Source organism: Phallusia mammillata, chromosome 6 (assembly GCF_965637545.1).
Source record: "Phallusia mammillata chromosome 6, kaPhaMamm4.hap1.1, whole genome shotgun sequence".
Classification (NCBI taxonomy): domain Eukaryota; kingdom Metazoa; phylum Chordata; class Ascidiacea; order Phlebobranchia; family Ascidiidae; genus Phallusia; species Phallusia mammillata.
Window position 1 is genome coordinate 12,006,061 of NC_137257.1, and position 21,440 is coordinate 12,027,500.

The following is a 21,440-nucleotide window of genomic DNA, read 5'->3' on the forward strand; positions in this document are numbered from 1 at the left end:
GCGGCTTTATTAATGTTTATAGCAATTTATCGCTGATTTTAAGCTCTGAGGGGCGGTTCATGCCGTTTGACAAGCTTTATACCAAATCAAGTCAGTGTCTTAGACCAGTGATTTTTAACCTGGGTGCCTCAAGACGGGGTACCGGAACAAGATTTTATAAACTTATTAAGTTTACATTTATTTTGAAACTCGCTATTGTAGAGGAGACACACGATGTTAAAATGTTCACCCCTAGTGTTGAAGGGTGCACGTGTTCTGCATCCGCCATCTAGAGAGCATTTCTCTTACCCAAACTTGTTGTTAGGGTACGATCTACATTATAAGGCATGCAGTCATGCACGTTACATAATTGATGTGTATAATTTCAAGTATGATTGCAAATATTTTTTTTATTTACATGAACACTTAACTTTCGATACTTAATTATAAAACGTTAAATGCAAAATTTGTTTTAAAATGACTCTAGCTCTAGAAACACTAAACATTTTTGGTTAGTGGCGTGGGGTGTCGCATATTTTTTTAGTCATAAACAAGAGTGCGGTGCTCAGCATTCCATAATAAAGAGTAGTCGCTATTCTACATTCACGCTTTAGGGCTGTCCCCCCAAAATTTATGTTATCTAGTTAGATTTATAATTTATTTTTTTAGCGGTACAAGTCATACTGCAACATTGTAAGTATGCAGTACACAAACAAAGACGACTCTAAGTTAAGTATTTTCTTATTTGGAAGAACATATAGCCCAGTGCCAATCAAAGTTACTTCTAAGTTATTTATTTTCCCAAAAAGGGAAAAACCAAAAAATGAAATAAAAGTTCTCAAAAAAAATTACTAGCGAAAACATAGAAAAACTATTGGCTAAAACAATCATCAAGCAGAAATTGCTGTGCAACGTCGAAACGGTAAGTAACGCATAAAAAATTAGAAGGGCACGATTGTTGAGTGAGGGCTATACGCGCTGCAGCTATATCGTCATCACAAGGGCTGTATGTAACTTGGGCTTACAGGAAAGTGAGGTTGGCGCATGTGGTATACTTATCAAAATAAAAATATACTTATGAAAATGCATATTTTGACTGTCATAAACCTATGTACCAAATGGCTTATAGCGCCACATAAATATCTCAGAGATCAACAATTTTACCCTGTCCCATCTTTTGACCTTGTTCTTTCTACGCAACAAGCTTCTACAGCATGATAATTAATGTAATTCATGTTTAATGAAACACGAGATAATAAAAAATACTGTTTATCGATTTTTGGGATGCAGAGCTGAACGTCATCATTGACAATAAAAATTAAAAATTTGCTTACAGTAAAAATTAAGTAAAAGGCGATAAAGTTAACAATTCGCCATACATTTAAACACAAAACCGTGCAATCCGATTGTTTGTCACAACGATAAATTTGTCTCCTGAAAGCGCCATATTTTTGAACATAAAAACTCAATCGGCAGAACATAGAAGTTAATTAGTTTTGCCTGTACACCACAGGGGATTAATACAAACAGTTAGCTGCCTTATAACTGTCTGGTGCTTACATTTTCATTCCGTGTATAGTTTTTGAGGGTGCTATAGTAATAAATAAATAATTTCAATAATCAAAGTTGCTGTTTGCTGATATTTTATTTTGTGTGTAATCCATACGATAATATGACACGATTTCTCACAAACTACTTTTAAACACTTATATTTAGTTAAATCTTACATTGTGCTCTACATAACCATGTATAAAAGAAGGATTGGTCATTGTAAATAAATATTACCCTCAATAATAAACTGTTGTTATGTTTTTATCCAGCAACCCTCGCCAAAATTGTCAAATTCGGGCGTGGAAAGTAGCCACACGGCCTGTAATAGTCGAATTAACAGCAACTGTGTAAACACTTGACTGCTTCAAGCTACTCGAGCGGAACGGTTTCGTGTTCTCGACCAATCACGTCGGTTTTTGGAGCTGTATATAAACCGGTGCGAAAATGGAAAACAACACTGAAGCGTGTGTTTCAAGTGGTGATTACTACGACGAGGAAATGCCTGCCACTGAAAGAGAATTAGCAGAAGATGCTCCTTGGAAGCAAATTCAAAAAAATACATTTACCAGGTGGTGCAACGAACACCTAAAATGTATCAACAAACGTTTGGCAAACTTAGAAACCGATCTTTCAGATGGGTTGAGGTTGATTGCTCTGCTCGAAGTTTTATCGCAGAAAAAAATGGAGCGCTATAACAAGCGTCCAAACTTCAGGCAAATGAAATTAGAAAATGTCTCCGTGGCATTGAAGTTTTTGGAAAGAGAGAGGATTAAGCTTGTCAGCATTGGTAAGGATGTGTCAATAAAAACTAGACACCTTGAACATTGATAAAATTTGAGTAGTAATAGTTTGTCACTAAATCCAACAGCTAAATGCATTTGGACTTCCAAGTTATGGACTTTGTAAACAGCTAGAAGCTAGATCAGTGACAGGCAACAGCACCAATACTGCAGCACTGTAGCTGTTGGTCATTTGCCGCGGGCGAAAGATGCCTTTGATTGTCCAAAGTTGTGTTGTACTGCACTTAGTTGATCCCCTGATCACGAAATCGCTTGCCATGTGCTTTAAAGTAGAACGTTTGTGATCCTTTTGCTGATGACTGCAGAAAACGTTGACAGTGTTTACATAACTTTAATTAGATTCATTGCTACAAACTTACGGGAAGTTACTTTCAGTAACCACACAACATAACAAGGCACTGGCACATGTCTGCTTGCAGTGATATCAAAAATATTTCCTGTAGCTCACACATATTCGCATACATACGGAAACAGCTATTGTGTCACACTAAGTAAACCTAACTGGCGTTTACTATACCATATGCTAATTAGTCGGGACATCAGCTCTGATGTTTTCGTTTGGAATGTCACGGTTTGGCGTCAACTCACATTGCCGTGTTACTGTAATGCACAAATAATAAAGACGTTTGTTTAACGGGTGTTTCCAGACCGCATATTAAAAAAACTGGTTTTTAATACATAGTCCCAACGCAACGTCTGTTTGTATTGCAGACAGCAAAGCTATTGTGGACGGAAATCTGAAATTGATTCTTGGATTGGTATGGACGCTTATTCTCCACTATTCCATATCTATGCCGATGTGGGATGATGAAGACGAAGAGGAAGAAAAGGCTCAAGCTACTCCAAAACAACGCCTGCTTGGATGGATTCAAAACAAAATTCCACTAATGCCTATCACAAACTTCAAGAATAACTGGCAGGATGGCATCGCGTTGGGTGCTTTGGTTGACAACTGTGCCCCAGGTGAGCAATATTATTCGACAAGTTGTTAAAAATTAGTTTTCATTTGTAGGCCTACTTTACGTTTGTAGTGTTTTATCCTCGTGTTTATAAACCTCCCATACCGCGGTCGTCTCACGCTATTTCGAGTGTCGCGTCATAGATTTTCCGTTGACTTCGTATCGAGTTTCTGTGTGGACAACAACCCACGTTACCTTTCTCACTCTAAATTTCTTTCGTGCTGTACTGTTCGCATCACTGTTTTTTCCTTTCCTCTTTTCTTCTCGAGGTCTCTGTCCACAATGGGAGGATTGGGATCCACATAACAAAGTTGAAAATACAACTGAAGCGATGAACCTCGCCGACGACCATCTGGGTGTGGCGCAGGTGAAAACAAAACACAAGCGCACAAAACAATGGGGCATGAAATGTTGACTTTTGTTCTGTCTATGCTTCTGTTTTCACTTTTATTACGACTGTTTGTTGCATCGACCTGTTGTTATATTATGATCATAATGATATGCTGTTGCCTGTGATGTGTTGCATGTACCATTTGCTTGCGTTGTGCGAATTCACTTCATATGTACCAATAGGGCTGTGTCCCGATTGGGAAGATTGGAATCCTGACGATGGCAAGGACAATGCAGCCGAAGCTATGAAGCTTGCAGATGAGTGGCTTGGCGTTCCACAGGTAAACTAGCCTTTACCAACACATATCGAGTTTCTGTAATGTTGCATGCAGGTTTCACATCCACAGCGGCGTTATGCACCGTTTGCTTTGAATGAGTTTGTTTGAAGCATTTTTGAGGGTTTGCTCACAAACAACCAGGGTCTAATCACATAATTCAAAATTGCATTTGACATGTTGTAAAGAAGTACCGACACATACATTATTTACATATTTTTGAAAGCTCGAAAATTACGGATTCGTTTAACACTTAAGATCATTCATAAAACCACTAAGCATCAAATTTACTTTTTATGGTGAAGTTTGTTTCGGTATTATGCATTAGAATGCTTTAACAATGTGATAGATGTTGCGTTTAAGTCGATTAGGTAAATAGAGTAAGTCATCATTTACAAAGACCGCAAAAATGTGCGACGGCAAGTGCGGCAGATGTGTTTACCAAATAAGGCATCGAACCTTACTTCGCCCGGTCTGTTGCGTCATTGTGTTCGCTCGCGCGTAACGTAACTGTGCCTGAAGCAAAAGTGGTAATTCACTGACGATCAAATCCAATTTTGCTGATTTTACGCCACCAAAGTTTAACGGCTTGCAATGAACTTGTAATTGTGTGTCATAGGTTATAACACCCGAGGAAATTACCAACCCCAATGTGGACGAACTGAGTGTGATGACCTATCTATCCCAGTTTCCAAAATCTAAACTGAAGCCAGGGGCGCCACTTAGACCCAAAACTAACTCTAAAAAGGCTCGTGCGTACGGAAAAGGTACCTAAAACTAAAAATGCGTTTTTATTTAAGTTTTGCAAGGATGCATGTTAATTGTGCAGGAGTTGAGCCAACTGGATTAAAAGTTGGACAGCCCGCACCGTTTACTGTTGAAACTATCTCTGCTGGAAGCGGTGAGCTATTCGTCTATTTGACGGACCCAGAAGGCCACAAACAGGAATTAAAGCCAGTTGCCAATAACGACAAGTTGAAAACATTCTCTGTCGCATATTACCCAATGATTGCTGGCAAATACAAGGTAACGTACCGACTACCGATGCTCTTTCGAATGATGTAAGGTACATACAAGACAACTTTTACTTGGTGTTTACGCGGCTGGTCTAAGCAAACGTGAATGTCAACATACCGGTGTGCCTGATCAGTGGCTATGAAATTCCGTTTACAGGTGGAAGTTTTGTTTGCTGGAAGTGGAATTCAAAAGAGTCCATTTGTAGTAGATGTGGAAGATTCTCCAGTGGATGTAAGTCGTGTTATAGCCAAGGGTCCTGGACTTCAACCTGGAAATGTGATTAACGCTCCTACCCACTTTGACGTATTTACTGAAGGTGGGTCTTAAACATTCGAAGTGGGTTGCTGTGTAATTGAACGAGTCTAAGGTTTAATCGATTCATACAGGCGCCGGCGTTGGACATGTGGACGTGGTAATCGAAAATCCAACCGGTTGTCAAAAATCCGTGGTTCCCAGCATAAAACCTATATCAGAAAATGTCTACCGCGTTACTTATACACCCGAAAAAAATGGTCCCCACCAGGTACATGTCATGTTTGCCGAAGAAACAATTCCGAAGAGCCCCTTTGAAGTGAACATCTCCATGCGTAAGTGTTGATCTATTTTGCAAATAAAAAATCATTACAATATAATATACTGTAGTTACGACGTTTTTGCGATATGATCAAATAGTTAAATGTAAGTAAGATTGCATCGCAAAAAATTTAAAACTGATAAAGCTTACATTTGTAAATTAAACTTACTTGTTTGTAACGCATATTTTTCCTGGGTAAAAAACGTTTAAAGCATGACAAACTGGCCACTAAACGCCAAAAAACGCAATTCTAATATCCTGTTACATCCCCATAACCTTTTCGAGCATAAATAACATGGAATACTAAAACGACTTTTGCACGTCACAGCATTTAATCCTGCAGCAGTTTGGGCGGAGGGAAAAGGAGTAGACCCAGAAGGTTTGACGATTCGTCAAAGTGCCGAATTTGTGGTTCACACTGAAAACGCGGGAGATGGCAAGCTGGAAGTAAAGTGCATTGGTCCAAGTAAGTAAAAACTAGGCATTCTCGACTTTTTCCCATTTCACTGCTTCGTTTTTATTAGATGGAGTAACGGAATTGGTAAATGTACGAGATAACGGCGATGGGACCCATTCCTGCGATTATTTTCCAGTCAAACCAGGACAGTATGTCATCGGTATAACATACAGTGGAAAGCCAGCCTCGAAGAGCCCGTATAAGGTAACGCACTGATAATTTTGTCCGCCTGTAAAACATGCCAGCACCACTAGACTTCTTTTCAGGTGGGTGCGATGTGATTCACTGTCCTGTAATATCATGTTGTTTCAACTCAGTTTGGGTTTGACTTTAACGTTTGAGTGAGTAGACATTTGTCGAGACGTGACGTCAGTCTCTTTAAGTCAAGTAATAGACCATGTCCTATAAAGGTAGCCTGCCTTTCAGGTTACGTCGCAAGCACTTTTTCGGCGTGTATTTGTTATCCCTTCACTTCACCGCTGCATGTCGCCGGCGGCTACACAAACTTGTGGTGTTGGTTTTGGACGTTTTATTGCTGCCCAATTTTGGCGCTGTCGTCGTTCCCCCAGTCAATGCCAGTCACTGAATTAGCGGGGGAAGGGGTCGTCACATTTTTCCTGTCAAACAACTTGTCTGCGATATTCATAAAGGTTCTATCGCTGGTTATTTCCTTTCATTGAAGTGGAATTGCTTCGCTAATACCAACTATGAATAACTGGATATGCTGTCACAAAAAGCAGTGGAAATGCGCTTGCGACGAAGATTTCAACTTACATGTCATCTGGTTTGCAGGTTTATATTTCATCGCCACCGGACCCCAGCAAAGTCAAAGTTCAAGGACCTGGCGTAGAACCAGGAAATATAGTTGGAGACCCGACTTATTTTGATGTGCTTACTTCCGGTAATTAAGTTTTGTAAATACGATAAAAAAGATTGTTTTGCCAACAAATGTTACATCCGCTATGTCGGATGCTGAGTTGTCATGAAACAAAAAAGCAGATACTCAATGTTAACAAGTGATCTGTTCTATACCAGCTGCGTTATCCGGTCGATTTTCAAGACCACTTGGAAATAAAGTTGGAAAATACTCTGGAGGTTATAAACCGACCACAGGTTTCTACAGCTCCTGCATGAATAATGTCTGTTTCATATTGTTCATGTATACTACATAACTTACAATCGTTTTCGGCATGATGTATAAACTACATCGGTGTGCATCAATTTGGCTTGCTCACGCCAGGCAATTACGTGCTAATATTGCAAAAGCGCTTCGTTTTGTCAAGTAAATTGGTGGTCAATTGTTTCTTGCTTGTTTGCCCGTTATGACGATATAAAGTTGTTAATTCAAATTTAAACTAAAACAAGTCAAGCAAATCATCACATAACGGCGGCATGCGTCATCTCAATACTGCTGTACGTTTTGTCAATTGTTTTGCTTATCGGCGGTTGTTGATTGCTTTTTATGGCTACGCAGATTCTGGGAAAGGAAATGTTGAAGTGACTTTAGTGGGTCCGAACGGGAAAAAAGATCTCATTCCAGTACAATTGGAAAGTCGGGGAAATGATGTCATTCGTGGCACCTACACACCTCAGCAAGCTGGCCCACACAAACTTTACGTGGAATTTGCCGGACAGCCTGTGCCGAAGAGTCCCTATTTAGTCGACATCAGTCCATGTGAGTTATTCTAACTTTTCAAAAACGACCGCAATTATTTAAAAACAAATGTATGGTGAAAACAAGTAAAGTTATTTGTTTCAGCAAGGATTACAGAGCCTAAATTATCCAAAGCAGCTTTCCAAATATTACCCAAAACATCAAGCAAGTTAGCCCCCGTTTCTAGCATCAAACCGTTAAACCTCGCAACTGCATCAGGTTCTCTTTCATTCCATATATTTGGCCTTGGTCAACAATCACACACCCATACCATAATGATATTTTCAAGGAAAATATCACCCTTTGCCCATTGTTTGCTCGAAATACTTCTAAACTAGTGTTCGAGACGATTGATTCATAAATCAACAGACAAAAGAGGTTCCCGTCGGTTTAGGTTGGTCTATTGCCGTCGAGAGCCTTTTGGTTGCTCACGGCGTGACTTTTTGGCCTGTATTATAGCTACAATAACTTACACATGCCCATAGGCAGTGCGGTTTACAGCATGTCGTATAAATTGCCTCCGTAAAACGACTGTGATCGGGTCACTTTGACGAACTCATAAATTTTAGTCAAACTGTGCGTCTTTTGTTAGCATTCAATGCGAACGCTTGTCGGGCCTATGGACGTGGAATCCAACCCACCGGGGTGCGAATGCGAGAAAAGGCAGAATTTCATGTCTCTGTGGAAAATGCTGGAGATGCCGACCTGAAAGCTGTAGTTAAAGGCCCACGTACGTACCATTGTATAGAACTAGTCAATCAGTGAACACGGTTAACCTTTACACAATTGCATGTCCAGGGGGCAACGAGCCAGTGACCATCAAGAAAAGTAGCAAGCCTAACGTGTACGATTGCGAATACTACCCATTAAAAGCGGGCGATCATACCGTATCTGTAACTTACGGTGGAAAACCCATTGCAAGAAGTCCATTTCAGGTTGGTGAAATGTTTGCGTTATCGTTTGCAATTACGCCATTACCAATATTACTGTAATGAAGGTTAATGCATCCGTGTTTGTCCCATGACTTCATTAACATTATATGTTTTAGAATTACTTTAAGTTTTAAACTCGGACCTAAAGCTATAATGGCGTGTGACGTTGTATAAAAACTGATGCACCGAAAACTAATTAGGTCATGAACTTCGATGGATATAAATTACCGTGAAAATATTGGTTACACTCACCTGTCGACATTAAAGCTTTTGACCGTTTGTTCCAGTTGTGTAAGAACTTCTGGATAAGTAAGCTTATATGTACAAATTCGTCTGGGTCTAGGACATGTAAAAAAAACAAGTGAAAATTAGAGATCAAACACAAGTAACATTTGTTGAATTTTTTTTATTCCGGACAATCCTAAGAAGCTGGTTTAAATACGGACATATAGTTTATGTTCACACAATCACACCACATATTTTTTAGGTTGCTGTTGGGAACGAGGCAGGTCCACAGAAAGTGCGGGCGTATGGTCCTGGATTGCACGAAGGAAAAGTTGGTCATTCAGCTGACTTTGTTGTTGAGACAACTGGGAGCGATGTTGGCCAGCTTGGTAAGTAATTTATACCTCCCCTGTCACATTATGGTTGCTTAAAAACATATTGTTGCTCTAGGTTTTTCGATCGAAGGTCCGTCTCAAGCCCAAATAGATTGCGAGGATCGTGGCGATGGTTCATGTGACGTAAAATATTACCCCACAGAAGCTGGTGAATACGCGGTTCACGTCATATGCGACGATAATGACATTAAAGGATCACCCTTTATGGCCCACATTGAACCAGCTGATGCCAAAACAAATCCAGACAAGGTGAAATATTTTTTGGTCTTACATTTAGAGAATGTACTACTTACATTTACGCATTTTAGGTCAAAGCGTTTGGTCCTGGATTGAATTCTGGCGAACCTGTATGTGGCCATCCCACAACATTCACTGTAGACGCACGGCATGCAGGTGATAAAGCACCAGTGGATGTTTATGCCAAAACGGCTGAAGGCGAAGATATTCCAGTAAAGATCAAAGAGAATCACGATGGGACTTACGAGTGTTCATATTCACCTCAAAAACCTATCAAACACACTATTATTCCGTCTTACGACGGTGTGGCGGTCAAGGACTCACCATTTAGGGTAAACTATACTAAAAATAGCAGGTCCGATTTTGTTTTTAACATTTGGGCATAATAAACAGGTTGCCGTTCAAGAAAATTCCTATCCAGACAAGGTGAAGGTATACGGTCCTGGAGTCGAATCTGGCCTCAAAGCAGAGGAACCGACATATTTTACAGTGGATTGCTCCAAGGCTGGCTCTGGCGATGTTAGCATTGGCATTAAGTGTGCAGCGGGCGTGATTGCCCCAACTGAACGCGACGTTGAGTTTGAAATAATTAAGAACGAAGCATCGGACACATTTACTGTCAAATACACACCACCGGGCGCAGGTATATTTGTTGATGGAAATTTTCATTCTACAATGCACTAAAAATATTTTTCCAAACAGGAGAACATACTATTATGGCTTTGTTCGCCGACAAGAAAGTTCCTAATACACCTATAGTTGTTAACGTTGCCTCGTCGCACAACGCTAATCGTGTTCGAGCTGAGGGACCAGGGATCGAACCGGACGGTAACACATATACTATTCCTGCTAAATTAAAAGCAAAACGTATTTCGTGACCAAATCATTTGCTTTTCTGGCAGAGGCCCAGTGCGGAGTGCCAACCGAATTTAAAATCTTTACGCGAGGAGCTGGTAAAGCTAAACCGGATGTTCAGTTTAAACCTGCACGTGGTTCTTACAGAGCCCCAGCCAAGGAGCCTGAGATTATTGACAACAAGGTGGAAACAAGCTATTTAATAATTGATTGGTATTTTCTAATCGCATGTGATCATTTTGTTCGTAGGATGATACATACACAGTAAAATACACACCGCATTCAGACGGCCCAATGGATGTTGACGTAACTTATGGTGGTGACAGAATTCCAAACAGCCCTTTCCCTGTAACAGTTGCACCACAACTCGATGTTAGCCAAGTCAACGTGAAAGGGCTAGACGAAAGTATGTAAAGTTTTACTTAACAGAAAACATCGGTTTTAGACTATACAATGTTCCAAATCAAACATTTAGAGATGGAAGTCGGAGTACCAAAGGTGTTTGATGTCCTCACAGCTGGTGCTGGTGGAAAAGGCAAAGTGGATGTTGACGTTATTTCACCGTCCAAACTTCCCGTACATTGTCATGAAAAAGATATTTCGCGCGGAAAAGAGATTTCCTTTACACCTGAAGAAGAAGGTGCTGTAAATCGTAAACAAGTTGGTTCAATTTTTTTTTGCTGACATTATTTTTTTTTCTGCTTAGGTCCATATGAGATTGAAGTGAAATATGATGAAGTTCCCGTCAAAGGCAGTCCTTTTACAGTAGAGGCGCTGGTTCCACCAGACGCAAGCAAAGTTCGAGCGTATGGACCAGGCTTGTCTGAGGGTGTTGTTGGAAAATCAGCTCCATTCACTATTGAAACAAAGGATGCAGGCAAGAAAATGCATTCAAAAAACGGACAAGAAGACTGTTCAAAAATTAAAACTGTGACGTTTAATTTAGGAAACGGTGGTCTTGGTTTAACTGTTGAGGGACCGTGCGAAGCAAAGATCGAATGTATCGACCAGGGTGATGGCTCGTGTTCTGTGTCTTATCTTCCAACTGAGCCTGGTGACTATAAGATTAACGTTCTGTTTGCCGACGAACACATTCCTGGATCACCTTTTAACGGTACGAAACTGATCGTAATGTTAACCGATTACCTTTCCACAAAAACACCTTCGTTTATTGTTTATGACATTAACACAAGATTTGCCTGATAACAGTTTTTGAGGGTTATTAGTTCATGGTAACAGGAAGTTATTTCTGTAAAAAGTCGTTTACTGGGTAATACTTGACCGGGCGTTCGAAATGGTTCTTTAATAATTAGCATGGTGGCAGTGCTGTGTATGTAACGCGGTGGTCTATTTTTAGCTTTGATCGAGCCGCAGTTTGATGCAAGCAAAGTTAATATGGTCGGTCCGGGTTTGGAAGAGGGTAAAGTTGGGTCACCCAGTCATTTCGACGTCGATTGCACAAACGCAGGAGTTGCTCCCTTAAATGTTGAAGTTTTTAACGACGACGGATCGTCTGTCCCTGTCAATGTCAGAGATAATGGTGACGGAACTCACAGGTACGTGAAAATATACTTATGATTTTCGTGCTCTAGTGATATTGCATATGACCAGATAAAATTGTGCTTTAGTGTCACATTCGTCCCCGACAAGCCAGGTCAGGAAGCTATACATGTTACGTATGGAGGCGTGGGTGTTCCAAAGTCTCCAAAAACGGTCGAAGTGAAACCGGATATTGACACAAGCAGTATTCGCACATATGGACCTGGTGTTGAACGTGAAGGTACTTTCCCTAAACTTTGATTCCCGCAGGAATTCGGTTTACAAGCATTTTTATTTGCAGGTGTTTTAGCTGATGTCGACACGACATTTACGGTCGATGCTTGCTCACTTGCGCCTCATGGTGGCAACCACATTAAGGCAAATGTAGTTGCCCCTGACGGGCATTCTTATCCTGCTGAGGTCATCGACAACAATTTGGGAACGTACACCGTGAATTACATGCCGATTGAAAAGGGTATGTGTTAACAGAGTTTTTTTTCCGAGATCAAGAAATGTAACAATTTCTATTCTAAAGGAACACACGAAGTAGCAGTGACGTATGATGACGTGCCTGTCCCCGGTTCACCATTTCCTGTTGATGTTGATGAAGGTTGCGACCCCAGCAAAGTTCGTGCTCACGGCCCGGGTCTTGAAAAAGGAACAACGAACAAACCGGCCAAATTTACAGTGGACACTCGTGGGGCAGGGACAGGGGGACTTGGACTGGCTATTGAAGGTCCATCAGATGCCAAGATCACATGCACAGTAAGTGTTATTACCTTAGTTTGACAACAATATTTATAAATTTGTAACAAAAACTTTTGCATACAGGACAGTAAGAATGGAACTTGTGCGGTTGAATATTTTCCAACTGCCCCCGGCGATTATGAAGTTAACATCACGTACGGAGGGGAAAACATCCCTGGTTCACCATTTCTTGTATCAGTTAAAGACGTTGTTGATCCTTCAAAGGTGCTTACGAATAACTATTTTGTACTGGTTGAACTGCATGTGTAATTTAAGTTTTTGAAAAATCATGTTTAGGTCGAATGCAAGGGTCCTGGATTATCACCTGGTGTTCGGGCAAATATTCCTCAGAAATTTGAGGTTGATTGCACCAAAGCTGGTGTGGCACCACTTCAAGTTGCTGTAAAAGGTCCAAGAGGTAAATTATAAAAAAGCGAGAGTTGAAATTCTACAACACACCCGTTTAGGGCTCGGCACCAAGCAATCAAATTGTGCAGTACCTGTTAAAACATTGTTTTTACAGGTATCAAAGAAGACGTCGACATCGTAGATAATCATGACGGCACATACTCAGTCGGTTACACGCCAAGCAAAGAAGGGTCATACCAGGTTCAAGTGTTATATGCCGATGAAGAAATTCCACGGAGTCCATTCCGCATCCGAGCACAACCTACTCATGATGCAACTAAGGTATCAAAACTATCATATCAAAAATACAAAGGGGTGTAATGCATTTAATATATTAGGTCGTTGCCGTGAAATTGTTTTCACAAACATAGAATGCAGCTTGTTTTAACAACATTTTTTTCGCTATATTAAGGTAAAATGCACAGGGCCAGGTGTAGCTGCAAGTGGCGTACCTGCTTCACTCCCAGTGGAATTTGACATTGACGCAACAGATGCGGGAGACGGTGTTCTTGCTGTTCAAATCACGGTAAAACAAACAACTTTTTACAAATTGCATTAATATACAATCAGGTACACTATTCACGGTTTTAAATAATCTGAGCAAAAAACCAGAGCCAGTATTTGTGTGTAAAACATGACTACGTTTCGACAAGTGCTATTATCACCAAAAATAAAGGCAACAGAAGGCATGCAACTAGATGCCGCACAACAGGAAAAAAACGACAAGTAAAAGGTAAAAGCAATCAAACGGCTTCTGTTGCTTTTATTTCTTATGACCTGACAATAGCACTTGTCGTAGTCATGTTTTACACACAAATATTGGCTCGGATTTTTGCTCGGATTTGAAATCGTTTTCTGTTCAATTCCACAACACTCTTTTTCATTTGGCGACATCGTTGAAAAATTTTAGAATCCCACTCGCCAGAAATACGCAATGGAAATGCCAGTGGGCGAAACTGTAAAAGAAAAATATAAGGCCGATAAAGCGAGTAAACCCGATTCACATGAAGGAGTGGGAGCAGCATTGCAAAGAGAGCCTGACGTGGTTAGCGCCACTGTAAGTTGCGAAAAATATCGCTTCTTGCCTGATTCTGGGTGCTGCTCATACAAATGCTTTATGTTCGATCAATTATGTTGTTGCTGTGCCGCTGGAATAATCACAAAATGTACATCGCTATTTTGTTTAAATAATCATTCGAAAAGATGGTAATTCGAAAGCATACGATACGCATGCGGGTGCAAAAACAATAAAAATTAACAAAACAGCTAACTGGTGCATATTGCAATGATAAAATAATCTATTGCAAAAAATCGGCTGTGCTGATGTTGTCATGGAACTAATGCCCGCAAAAGAAACCGTTTTATTTATCGCTAACAAATACTGTAAATGCTTGCTAAGAAAATTATTTCTAGCTGTCTTACAGCACTGCAATTACTTTTATGTTTGCACGAATGTATTGCTACCGTAACCAACCAAAACTTTGATAACATTAAAACGAACGCAAATTTCAGGATTCCAACGGGAACCCGAAGAAAGCAACTATCCGTGATAACAAGGATGGAACATACACAGTTGCATACGTACCAGATCTTGCTGGCAGATATACAATTTCGGTAAAGTACGGTGGAGACGAAATCCCTTATTCACCGTATCGCATCAGAGCGCACCCCAGTGGCGATGCAAGCAAATGTCTTGTTACTGGTAAGTCAGTTTATATTTATTGTATCTTTATTTTCCTTACTTTTTTCATGAACTTTTTCTTCTTTCTCTTCCAAAAAATGGAAATAAACCTTTTTTCTGTTTCTTCTTCTTTGATGCTTCCAGTCTCTTTTGGTCGAGGTGCGTTGTTCAAATATGTGATTTTAAATTGTTGTTTTTACAATTTTTACAAACTTATTTTCCAAACAGGTGATGGTCTTGGGCCCACAATTGTCATTGGTGAAGAGGCTGTTATATCTGTCAATCCAAATGGGGCTGGAAATGGTAAAGTCACATGTTCGGTGGTGAAACCTGATGGTGGGCAACTTGAGGCAGATGTGGTCGAAAACAAAGATGGGACATTCGATATATTTTACACCGCACCAGAACCGGGATCGTACACCATCAATGTTCAGTTTGGGGGAGTTGATGTGGTGGACAGTCCTTACCGCGTCACTGTAAGTTGCGTGTTGTATTGAATAAATTTGTTTTGAAAGCGGTGTTATTACTTGCACTTATTTGCCAATGGACCTAAACTAAACGATAATGTGCTTGGTTGCTTGTTGTAAACTGCTAAACACATTTTTTTGTTTTCGGCTTGTGTTTGTCTACACCGTAAAAGTAAATGCAGTTGAGTGTATATTGCAAGTGAGTTTTGTCATTGCGTTGCATGCGAACGATTCGTCATGCTATTGTTGTCATGCATCCCTTATTGTAGGCTGATCATGGTTCAAAGCCAGTTGAAGTCATTGAAGACCTGGTTCAAACCACAGAAGTTGCTCCCGCATATTCGTACATGAATGGCGACAACCGGGTAAACAAACATTTATGACATGCGGTTTGATGTTGGCTTGTTAAACGGTGTGCTGTGCGGCGATATGCATGAAATATTGTGTTTTGTGTCTATCTATTTTACATCGAATATTGTTTCACCAGGCCATCGACCAGGTGGATGGAGCAGATTCCCTCCGTCCAGTCATGCTTATGTTCGATATACCAACAAGACACGGAAAGCTAACAAGTAGGATTACTCAACAATAAATATTATAGGTCTACTTAATATAAGGTAACACGGCATATCTGTTGTAAGTATTGCCCAGCGGTTCATTAATAAACATGTAGGTGACAAAACGGCCAAACCGAAGGTTAAGCAGTAAAAGCCACACGCGGGAAATTAAGTCGGCTGTGGAAAAAACAATAAGTTAATGCAAATCAATCAACGTGAATGTGTGTAGTGAGCCTACGGTTGTGACCACCCAAAAAACAGCTCGTGCCCCCACTGTTATAGCCAATCATGTAGTTTTTGTAATGTAAATATAAACATAAAATATAAATTGGCAATATATCAAAACTATTCCAGTTTTTAATGTGCTGATATTTTTTCAATAAGTGCAAGTATAAGAAAACACGTGACCTGTTTGCAGGTGAAGTTACAACTCCTAGTAACAGCAAAGAAGTACCAACCATCAAGGACAATAAAGATGGGACTATATCTGTGCAGTACCAACCACACGAGACGGGACTGCATGACATGTCGATCTACCTTGACAACGAACATATTTCAGGTTTGTTTACGATTCATTTTTAGGTTAAACTGTGACCTATGTAGTGTGTAGACAACTTGCGGTTACGTTACAGGAAGTCCCATTCAGTTCTACGCGGATGTAGTGGCTCCGGGACATGTCACCGCTTACGGACCAGGTTTGGTGACCGGAAAAGTAGGCGAACCGGCTAATTTCACAATTGTGACAAAAGATGCAGGCGCAGGTACGCTTTCTTGTTTAAGAGTAGTCTTGGAATAAGCAAATCTCTGAGGTGCTTAGCTGTATGTCTAAGTTTTGCATTTGAAACACTTGGTTAAAAAAAAGATTTAATTTGCACAATATTACTTTTATTTACATTTTCTGTTAACTGTTTGTTTGCAGGTGGATTGGCACTGGCGGTAGAAGGACCATCAAAAGCAGAAATCTTCTGCGAGGACAACAAAGATGGGACTTGCTCGGTGTCGTATCTTCCTACAGCACCAGGCGAATACACAATTACGGTGAAGTTTGATGATCAAGACATTCCCGGATCTCCCTTCCTTGCAAATATTGCTGGTGAGAACTAGGAAAACATGGATGTAGTGGATGTGTGATGTGTAAATCATGGGTCATTTTGTGTGTATAGGTGGTCCAGACCAAAGAAAGTCGAAGCTAGCTTATGGAACTACAAGTGACGTGGCTCTGAAAATTAACGAGTGTGATCTCTCAATATTGGCGGCCAGTATTGTTGCTCCGTCAGGTCACAAAGAAGATTGCTGTCTTAAAAAATTACACAATGGCCATATTGGTAAGCTCATAATCTATATGATTTCAGTTTTAATTTTACAGATTCAAGTTATTAATTTTAACGACAAAAATACTTACTTGGTTGATACGTTTAATATATTTGTTATGTCAAAATGGTAATGACTACCCGTGCCAAAATTTGTGCTCGTGGTGTAGTAGTAGCCTAGTTTATCCCACCTATCTTAAACAGTACGATAATCAGAAAGCAAGTAACAAACTATAAACACGCAATGTAGTAGTTTGAATTCGATCAAACTGTACCAAAACATTATGGAAAAACCATCCCGCGTGCCAGGGTTTGTCGACCCCTGGTTATACCCTTCATTATATTTCTATATTACCCACTTCAATTTGCTCAGGTATTTCGTTCACGCCCAAGGAAATCGGTGAACATTTGGTGAATGTGACAAAACGTGGACAGCACGTGACTAACAGTCCCTTCCACATAATGGTCGGAGAGTCAGAAATCGGTGACGCGAGCAAAGTGAAAGTGACTGGTGATGGATGTAAAAAATGTTGCGTCATGGAAAAAACGAACTTTTTGGTGGACACTAGAAACGCTGGTTAGTTTCATGTTTTTTGTTAAAACATTCTTATTCTACGTTGCTATTTTAATCTCATTTCTACCTTTGTACCAAGCACAAAATTTAGGACACTTTAGTTTTGACATTTAGTTTGTATCAAAGCGCATTGTGTGTATATTTCTAGGTTACGGTGGCTTGGGCCTGTCAATAGAAGGACCGAGTAAGGTTGACATCAACTGTGAGGATATGGAAGATGGAGTGTGCAAGGTCACATACACACCACAAGAAGCTGGAAATTATATCGTAAACGTGAAATTTGCCGATAAACATGTCCCCGGTTCTCCGTTTACGGTCAAATGTAAGAAGTAGTGACGGTTAAACAACGTCATTCGTTTAAAACAGCTCTTGTGTTTTGACAGGCGATGGTGAAGGTGCGGTGCAAAAACACAGCATCACCAGACAACAAAAAGCAGCATCAGTAGCCACAGTTGGAAGCACCTGTGATCTTAACTTGAAAATACCAGGTATATTTTTGTACATTTTCTTGTATGTCACTTTCTTTTTTTCACTTTCTATCTATTTTCTGGCGTCTTACTTTCTTCTATTCCTTTCCGCTCGGGATGAACAGAAAACTGGAAACACTCTTTATCTACAACCTCGCGACCATCTAGTGCCTCATCTTCCTACAGCCAGTCTTATTCAAGAATGGAACAGACCTCGTATAAAAGCTCGTCACTGGGTGGCGCACAAACACAGACATATGTCCAGGAAAAATTCGGTGGTCCTGTTTCTAATACTTCATCTTCTTCTCCTTTTGTTCCTAAATTTACTAAAAATCTGACGAAGTTTGGAACTTTTGAACATCCAATATACAATAAAGGCAAGACTTTTATTGTAACACAATATGTTTTCAAAAGCTTTTTCGCTGGCAACCTGCCAATAATCTGACAATTTTAACTCTTAACTCTTATAGGTGCTGGAGTCGCAGATCTTACTGCCGAAGTAAAAAATCCCAGTGGTCACAAAGAAGATGCTGAAATTGTAGAAACCGATCAAAACGCATACAGCATTAGATTTGTTCCGAAGGTATGAATTGATACATTAATTGTGTTCATCACCTGTGTGTGTTTTTTATTTTACGTGTTTTGAATGTTAGGAGATGGGAGTCCACACCGTAAGTGTTCGATACTTGAACCAGCACGTACCAGGAAGTCCATTTCAGTTTACTGTTGGACCATTGGGCGAAGGTGGGGCAAAGAAAGTTACAGCAAGCGGACCCGGACTGGAAGCAGCCACTGTTAAAGTGCCTGGTAAGGAAATTTGCAGCGTGTAAATATGACCAAAATCAATTTCGTTCACTAAATAAACACTGCTAATATTATTCAGCTGATTTTTGCATTTGGACCCGAGAGGCTGGAGCTGGTGGACTCTCCATTGCCGTGGAAGGACCTTCAAAGGCAGAAATTAACTTTGAAGACCGCAAGGACGGATCTTGTGGAGTTTCCTACGTTGTCACCGAACCAGGTCAGTTTCTAGATAAAAATGTGCAGTCAGCTTTAACAACAGAACAAATCTATGAGTGTAACAAAAAAAAACTAGATTTTCAACTTGACCGACATTTTTGTATATCATACAAACGTATTGCATCTTTTCTTTAGGAGAGTATGAAGTTTCTGTGAGGTTTAATGATGAACATATTCCAAACAGCCCATTTCCTGTTCATGTGAGCGGAGTTGGTAGCGGGGCAGTTGATTCAGTGAGTAAAACAAAATCTTTGTTGTTGTGTTGAATCATCACACAATCTGTTTTTTGTTCATAACAGAGCCGCTTTAAGTCGGACTCTTCTAAAGTAAAGTCGTTCGGTAGTGGGTTGCGCCGAGCAAAGATTGGTGAAAACAATTCCTTCACAGTTGACTGCGGAAATGCAGGTGCGTTGATGTTTTTGGACTTAACCTCTATAAACAGGCTACAAATATTTTTTCTCTATGCTGTTGGTTAAAGTATTGTTAAAACTCGTATTCTTTGGTTGCACCTGCATATCGGTATAGATCCCATGTCTGCAAAATCAAAACAAAACTTTTGCGCCGTTATTGGACAAAACATAAACTAACAACCTTATAATGTTTTGCCTGATGCGTCGTTCAGTTATGTTTGAAAATAAATAAGTTTTTTGCAGACAGTGCACATTATTTCGGCCTATGAGGTCTCATTAGTGTAGCTGGTGACTTTTACATAAAATGTTATTTTCGTTCTGAAAACTTGGGTTGATCAAGAACGCTTGTTGCATGCTGTGTACAGGGAGTAACATGTTGCTGGTCGGCATCCACGGCCCGAGCACGCCCTGCGAAGAAGTCCATGTGAAGCACATGGGACACAAAAGGTACACCGTCACTTATACTGCGAGAGAATCCGGACAATATCTGCTTATTGTCAAATGGGGAGAAGAGCACATTCCTGGAAGCCCATTTCAAGTTACTGTGCCATGAGCCACATGGAAGTTGGTGGTAGAGCATCAAAACGTTCAATCAGCTTCGTACTACCAATGGAAATGAACAAATGGTGGTACAGCTTCTTTTGCCGATAGACGCAACAAACTAAGGATGTTTATGAGCACCTGTGTTTATGTTTTTGCGTGCTATATTATAACATTAGAATAGTATTGACGTTGTAGTTGTTGTTGTGCTTGTTTTAAATTTGATCAATCATTGTCGGCCCTTACATATGTTTCAAGTTTTTGAATTATGGCTTCTTCGAAAGTGTTGTCAAAATGTACATTTTATCGTCAAGCGCATCAACAGTCTCGTGTGTAAGTTGCGAATGCATGTTGAACCAGATTGTATACTAGTTGCATAGCTTTATTTTTCTGTATTTTGCATGCCTGCCCGATTGTACATGCAAAAAATCAAAAAATCCACATGCTTTCATGCAGTATATCATTATTGGTGCCGTTATAATCTCAACAATAAAATATCGGATGGAATTTTGTGAAAGCAAAGTTTTCATTGCCTCTGTTCAGATCAGTAGGTTCCAAACTTTTTATTATTCTTTGGTTACGGTCACGAAACAGATTTCTTTAGCTTTCCCAGTCCAAGCTAATCTATCGTCCACACTACATAAACAGAAATTACTTATTTCTGAAGTTACTAAAAAAACATAAAAATGATGTACCAGAAAACAGAAATTAGCCTAAAAATCTTCCACTTGCAACATAAAGTAACAACCTCAGGTACTGTTTTCGCGTTTCTGTCATTTTCTGTCGAAGATATCGGCCAAAGAAAAATCTCAATATTAAACCGTGTCAGTATTTAAATATATCACCAAGTTATTTTTTTCGAGTTGATGCTGCGCCCTTTCGTAAAAATTTAAACATTGCGACACAACTTCGGCGTAGCCTCTTCAGTTTTAAAAATGTATAGCCTACATTATTGGTCCCAAATTATGGTGTTTCAATGCAACTTGTATAACGTCACAACATTATCTAAGTTGATATACCTTGACACAGTAATATATGTTTTCCAATGAAAAGGGGCGCAAAAAATACCGAAAAACGATAGAGAAAAAAGGCTGTCCCGAAATGGAAAGAATGGAAATGATTTGAAAAAAATTTGGAACATCCTTTGAATTTAAAACCTGGAAAGTTTCTACTTCTGATGGGTACAGATCAATTTGATGTGTGTGATGCAAGAAGAGAAGCAATCGGTGCATTGGCACACGTATAATGATCAAAATACGAAACGGTTAATAAACTTACACATTACAAATAATGTTGTCGAATGGAAAAGATAAAGCTATGATAACATTCTTACGTTTTTATTTTTAACGTTTAAGGCAAACAAAGTTACGTCTTTCGGTTTTTACGTTATGACAGTTCCAATGGAAACAAAAATTATCCG

At 39.9% G+C, this 21,440-nt stretch overlaps 1 protein-coding gene across 10 annotated transcripts; it reads left to right on the forward strand.

The window, feature by feature from the left end:
• The first annotated feature begins 1,781 nt into the window (after window positions 1-1,781).
• On the forward strand, window positions 1,782-20,527 carry LOC145234774 (filamin-C-like). 10 transcript variants are annotated; one of them, XM_080099498.1, is made up of 52 exons: window positions 1,782-2,317; window positions 3,042-3,293; window positions 3,559-3,656; window positions 4,574-4,721; window positions 4,784-4,980; window positions 5,128-5,287; window positions 5,358-5,558; window positions 5,874-6,011; window positions 6,070-6,206; window positions 6,795-6,903; window positions 7,038-7,115; window positions 7,477-7,677; window positions 8,249-8,386; window positions 8,455-8,591; window positions 9,076-9,202; window positions 9,264-9,457; window positions 9,517-9,777; window positions 9,839-10,088; window positions 10,148-10,273; window positions 10,348-10,484; window positions 10,550-10,706; window positions 10,776-10,940; window positions 11,007-11,177; window positions 11,247-11,414; window positions 11,658-11,856; window positions 11,929-12,080; window positions 12,141-12,314; window positions 12,375-12,604; window positions 12,671-12,811; window positions 12,884-13,004; window positions 13,110-13,276; window positions 13,407-13,520; window positions 13,905-14,051; window positions 14,507-14,696; window positions 14,820-14,834; window positions 14,904-15,151; window positions 15,412-15,507; window positions 15,630-15,714; window positions 16,118-16,258; window positions 16,332-16,460; window positions 16,619-16,792; window positions 16,863-17,024; window positions 17,383-17,586; window positions 17,732-17,905; window positions 17,967-18,071; window positions 18,176-18,427; window positions 18,521-18,633; window positions 18,704-18,857; window positions 18,934-19,071; window positions 19,206-19,303; window positions 19,370-19,475; window positions 19,846-20,527. In XM_080099498.1, exons 1-52 carry the CDS (start codon window positions 1,975-1,977, stop codon window positions 20,031-20,033), a joined length of 8,310 nt encoding a protein of 2,769 aa, XP_079955624.1. In that variant the 5' UTR covers window positions 1,782-1,974; the 3' UTR covers window positions 20,034-20,527. The 10 variants fall into 10 exon arrangements, with proteins under 10 accessions (XP_079955624.1, XP_079955623.1, XP_079955631.1 ...); XM_080099497.1 differs by lacking the exon at window positions 3,559-3,656 and adding an exon at window positions 3,863-3,960; XM_080099505.1 differs by lacking the exons at window positions 3,559-3,656; window positions 18,176-18,427 and adding an exon at window positions 3,863-3,960.
• Window positions 20,528-21,440: the final 913 nt, after the last annotated feature.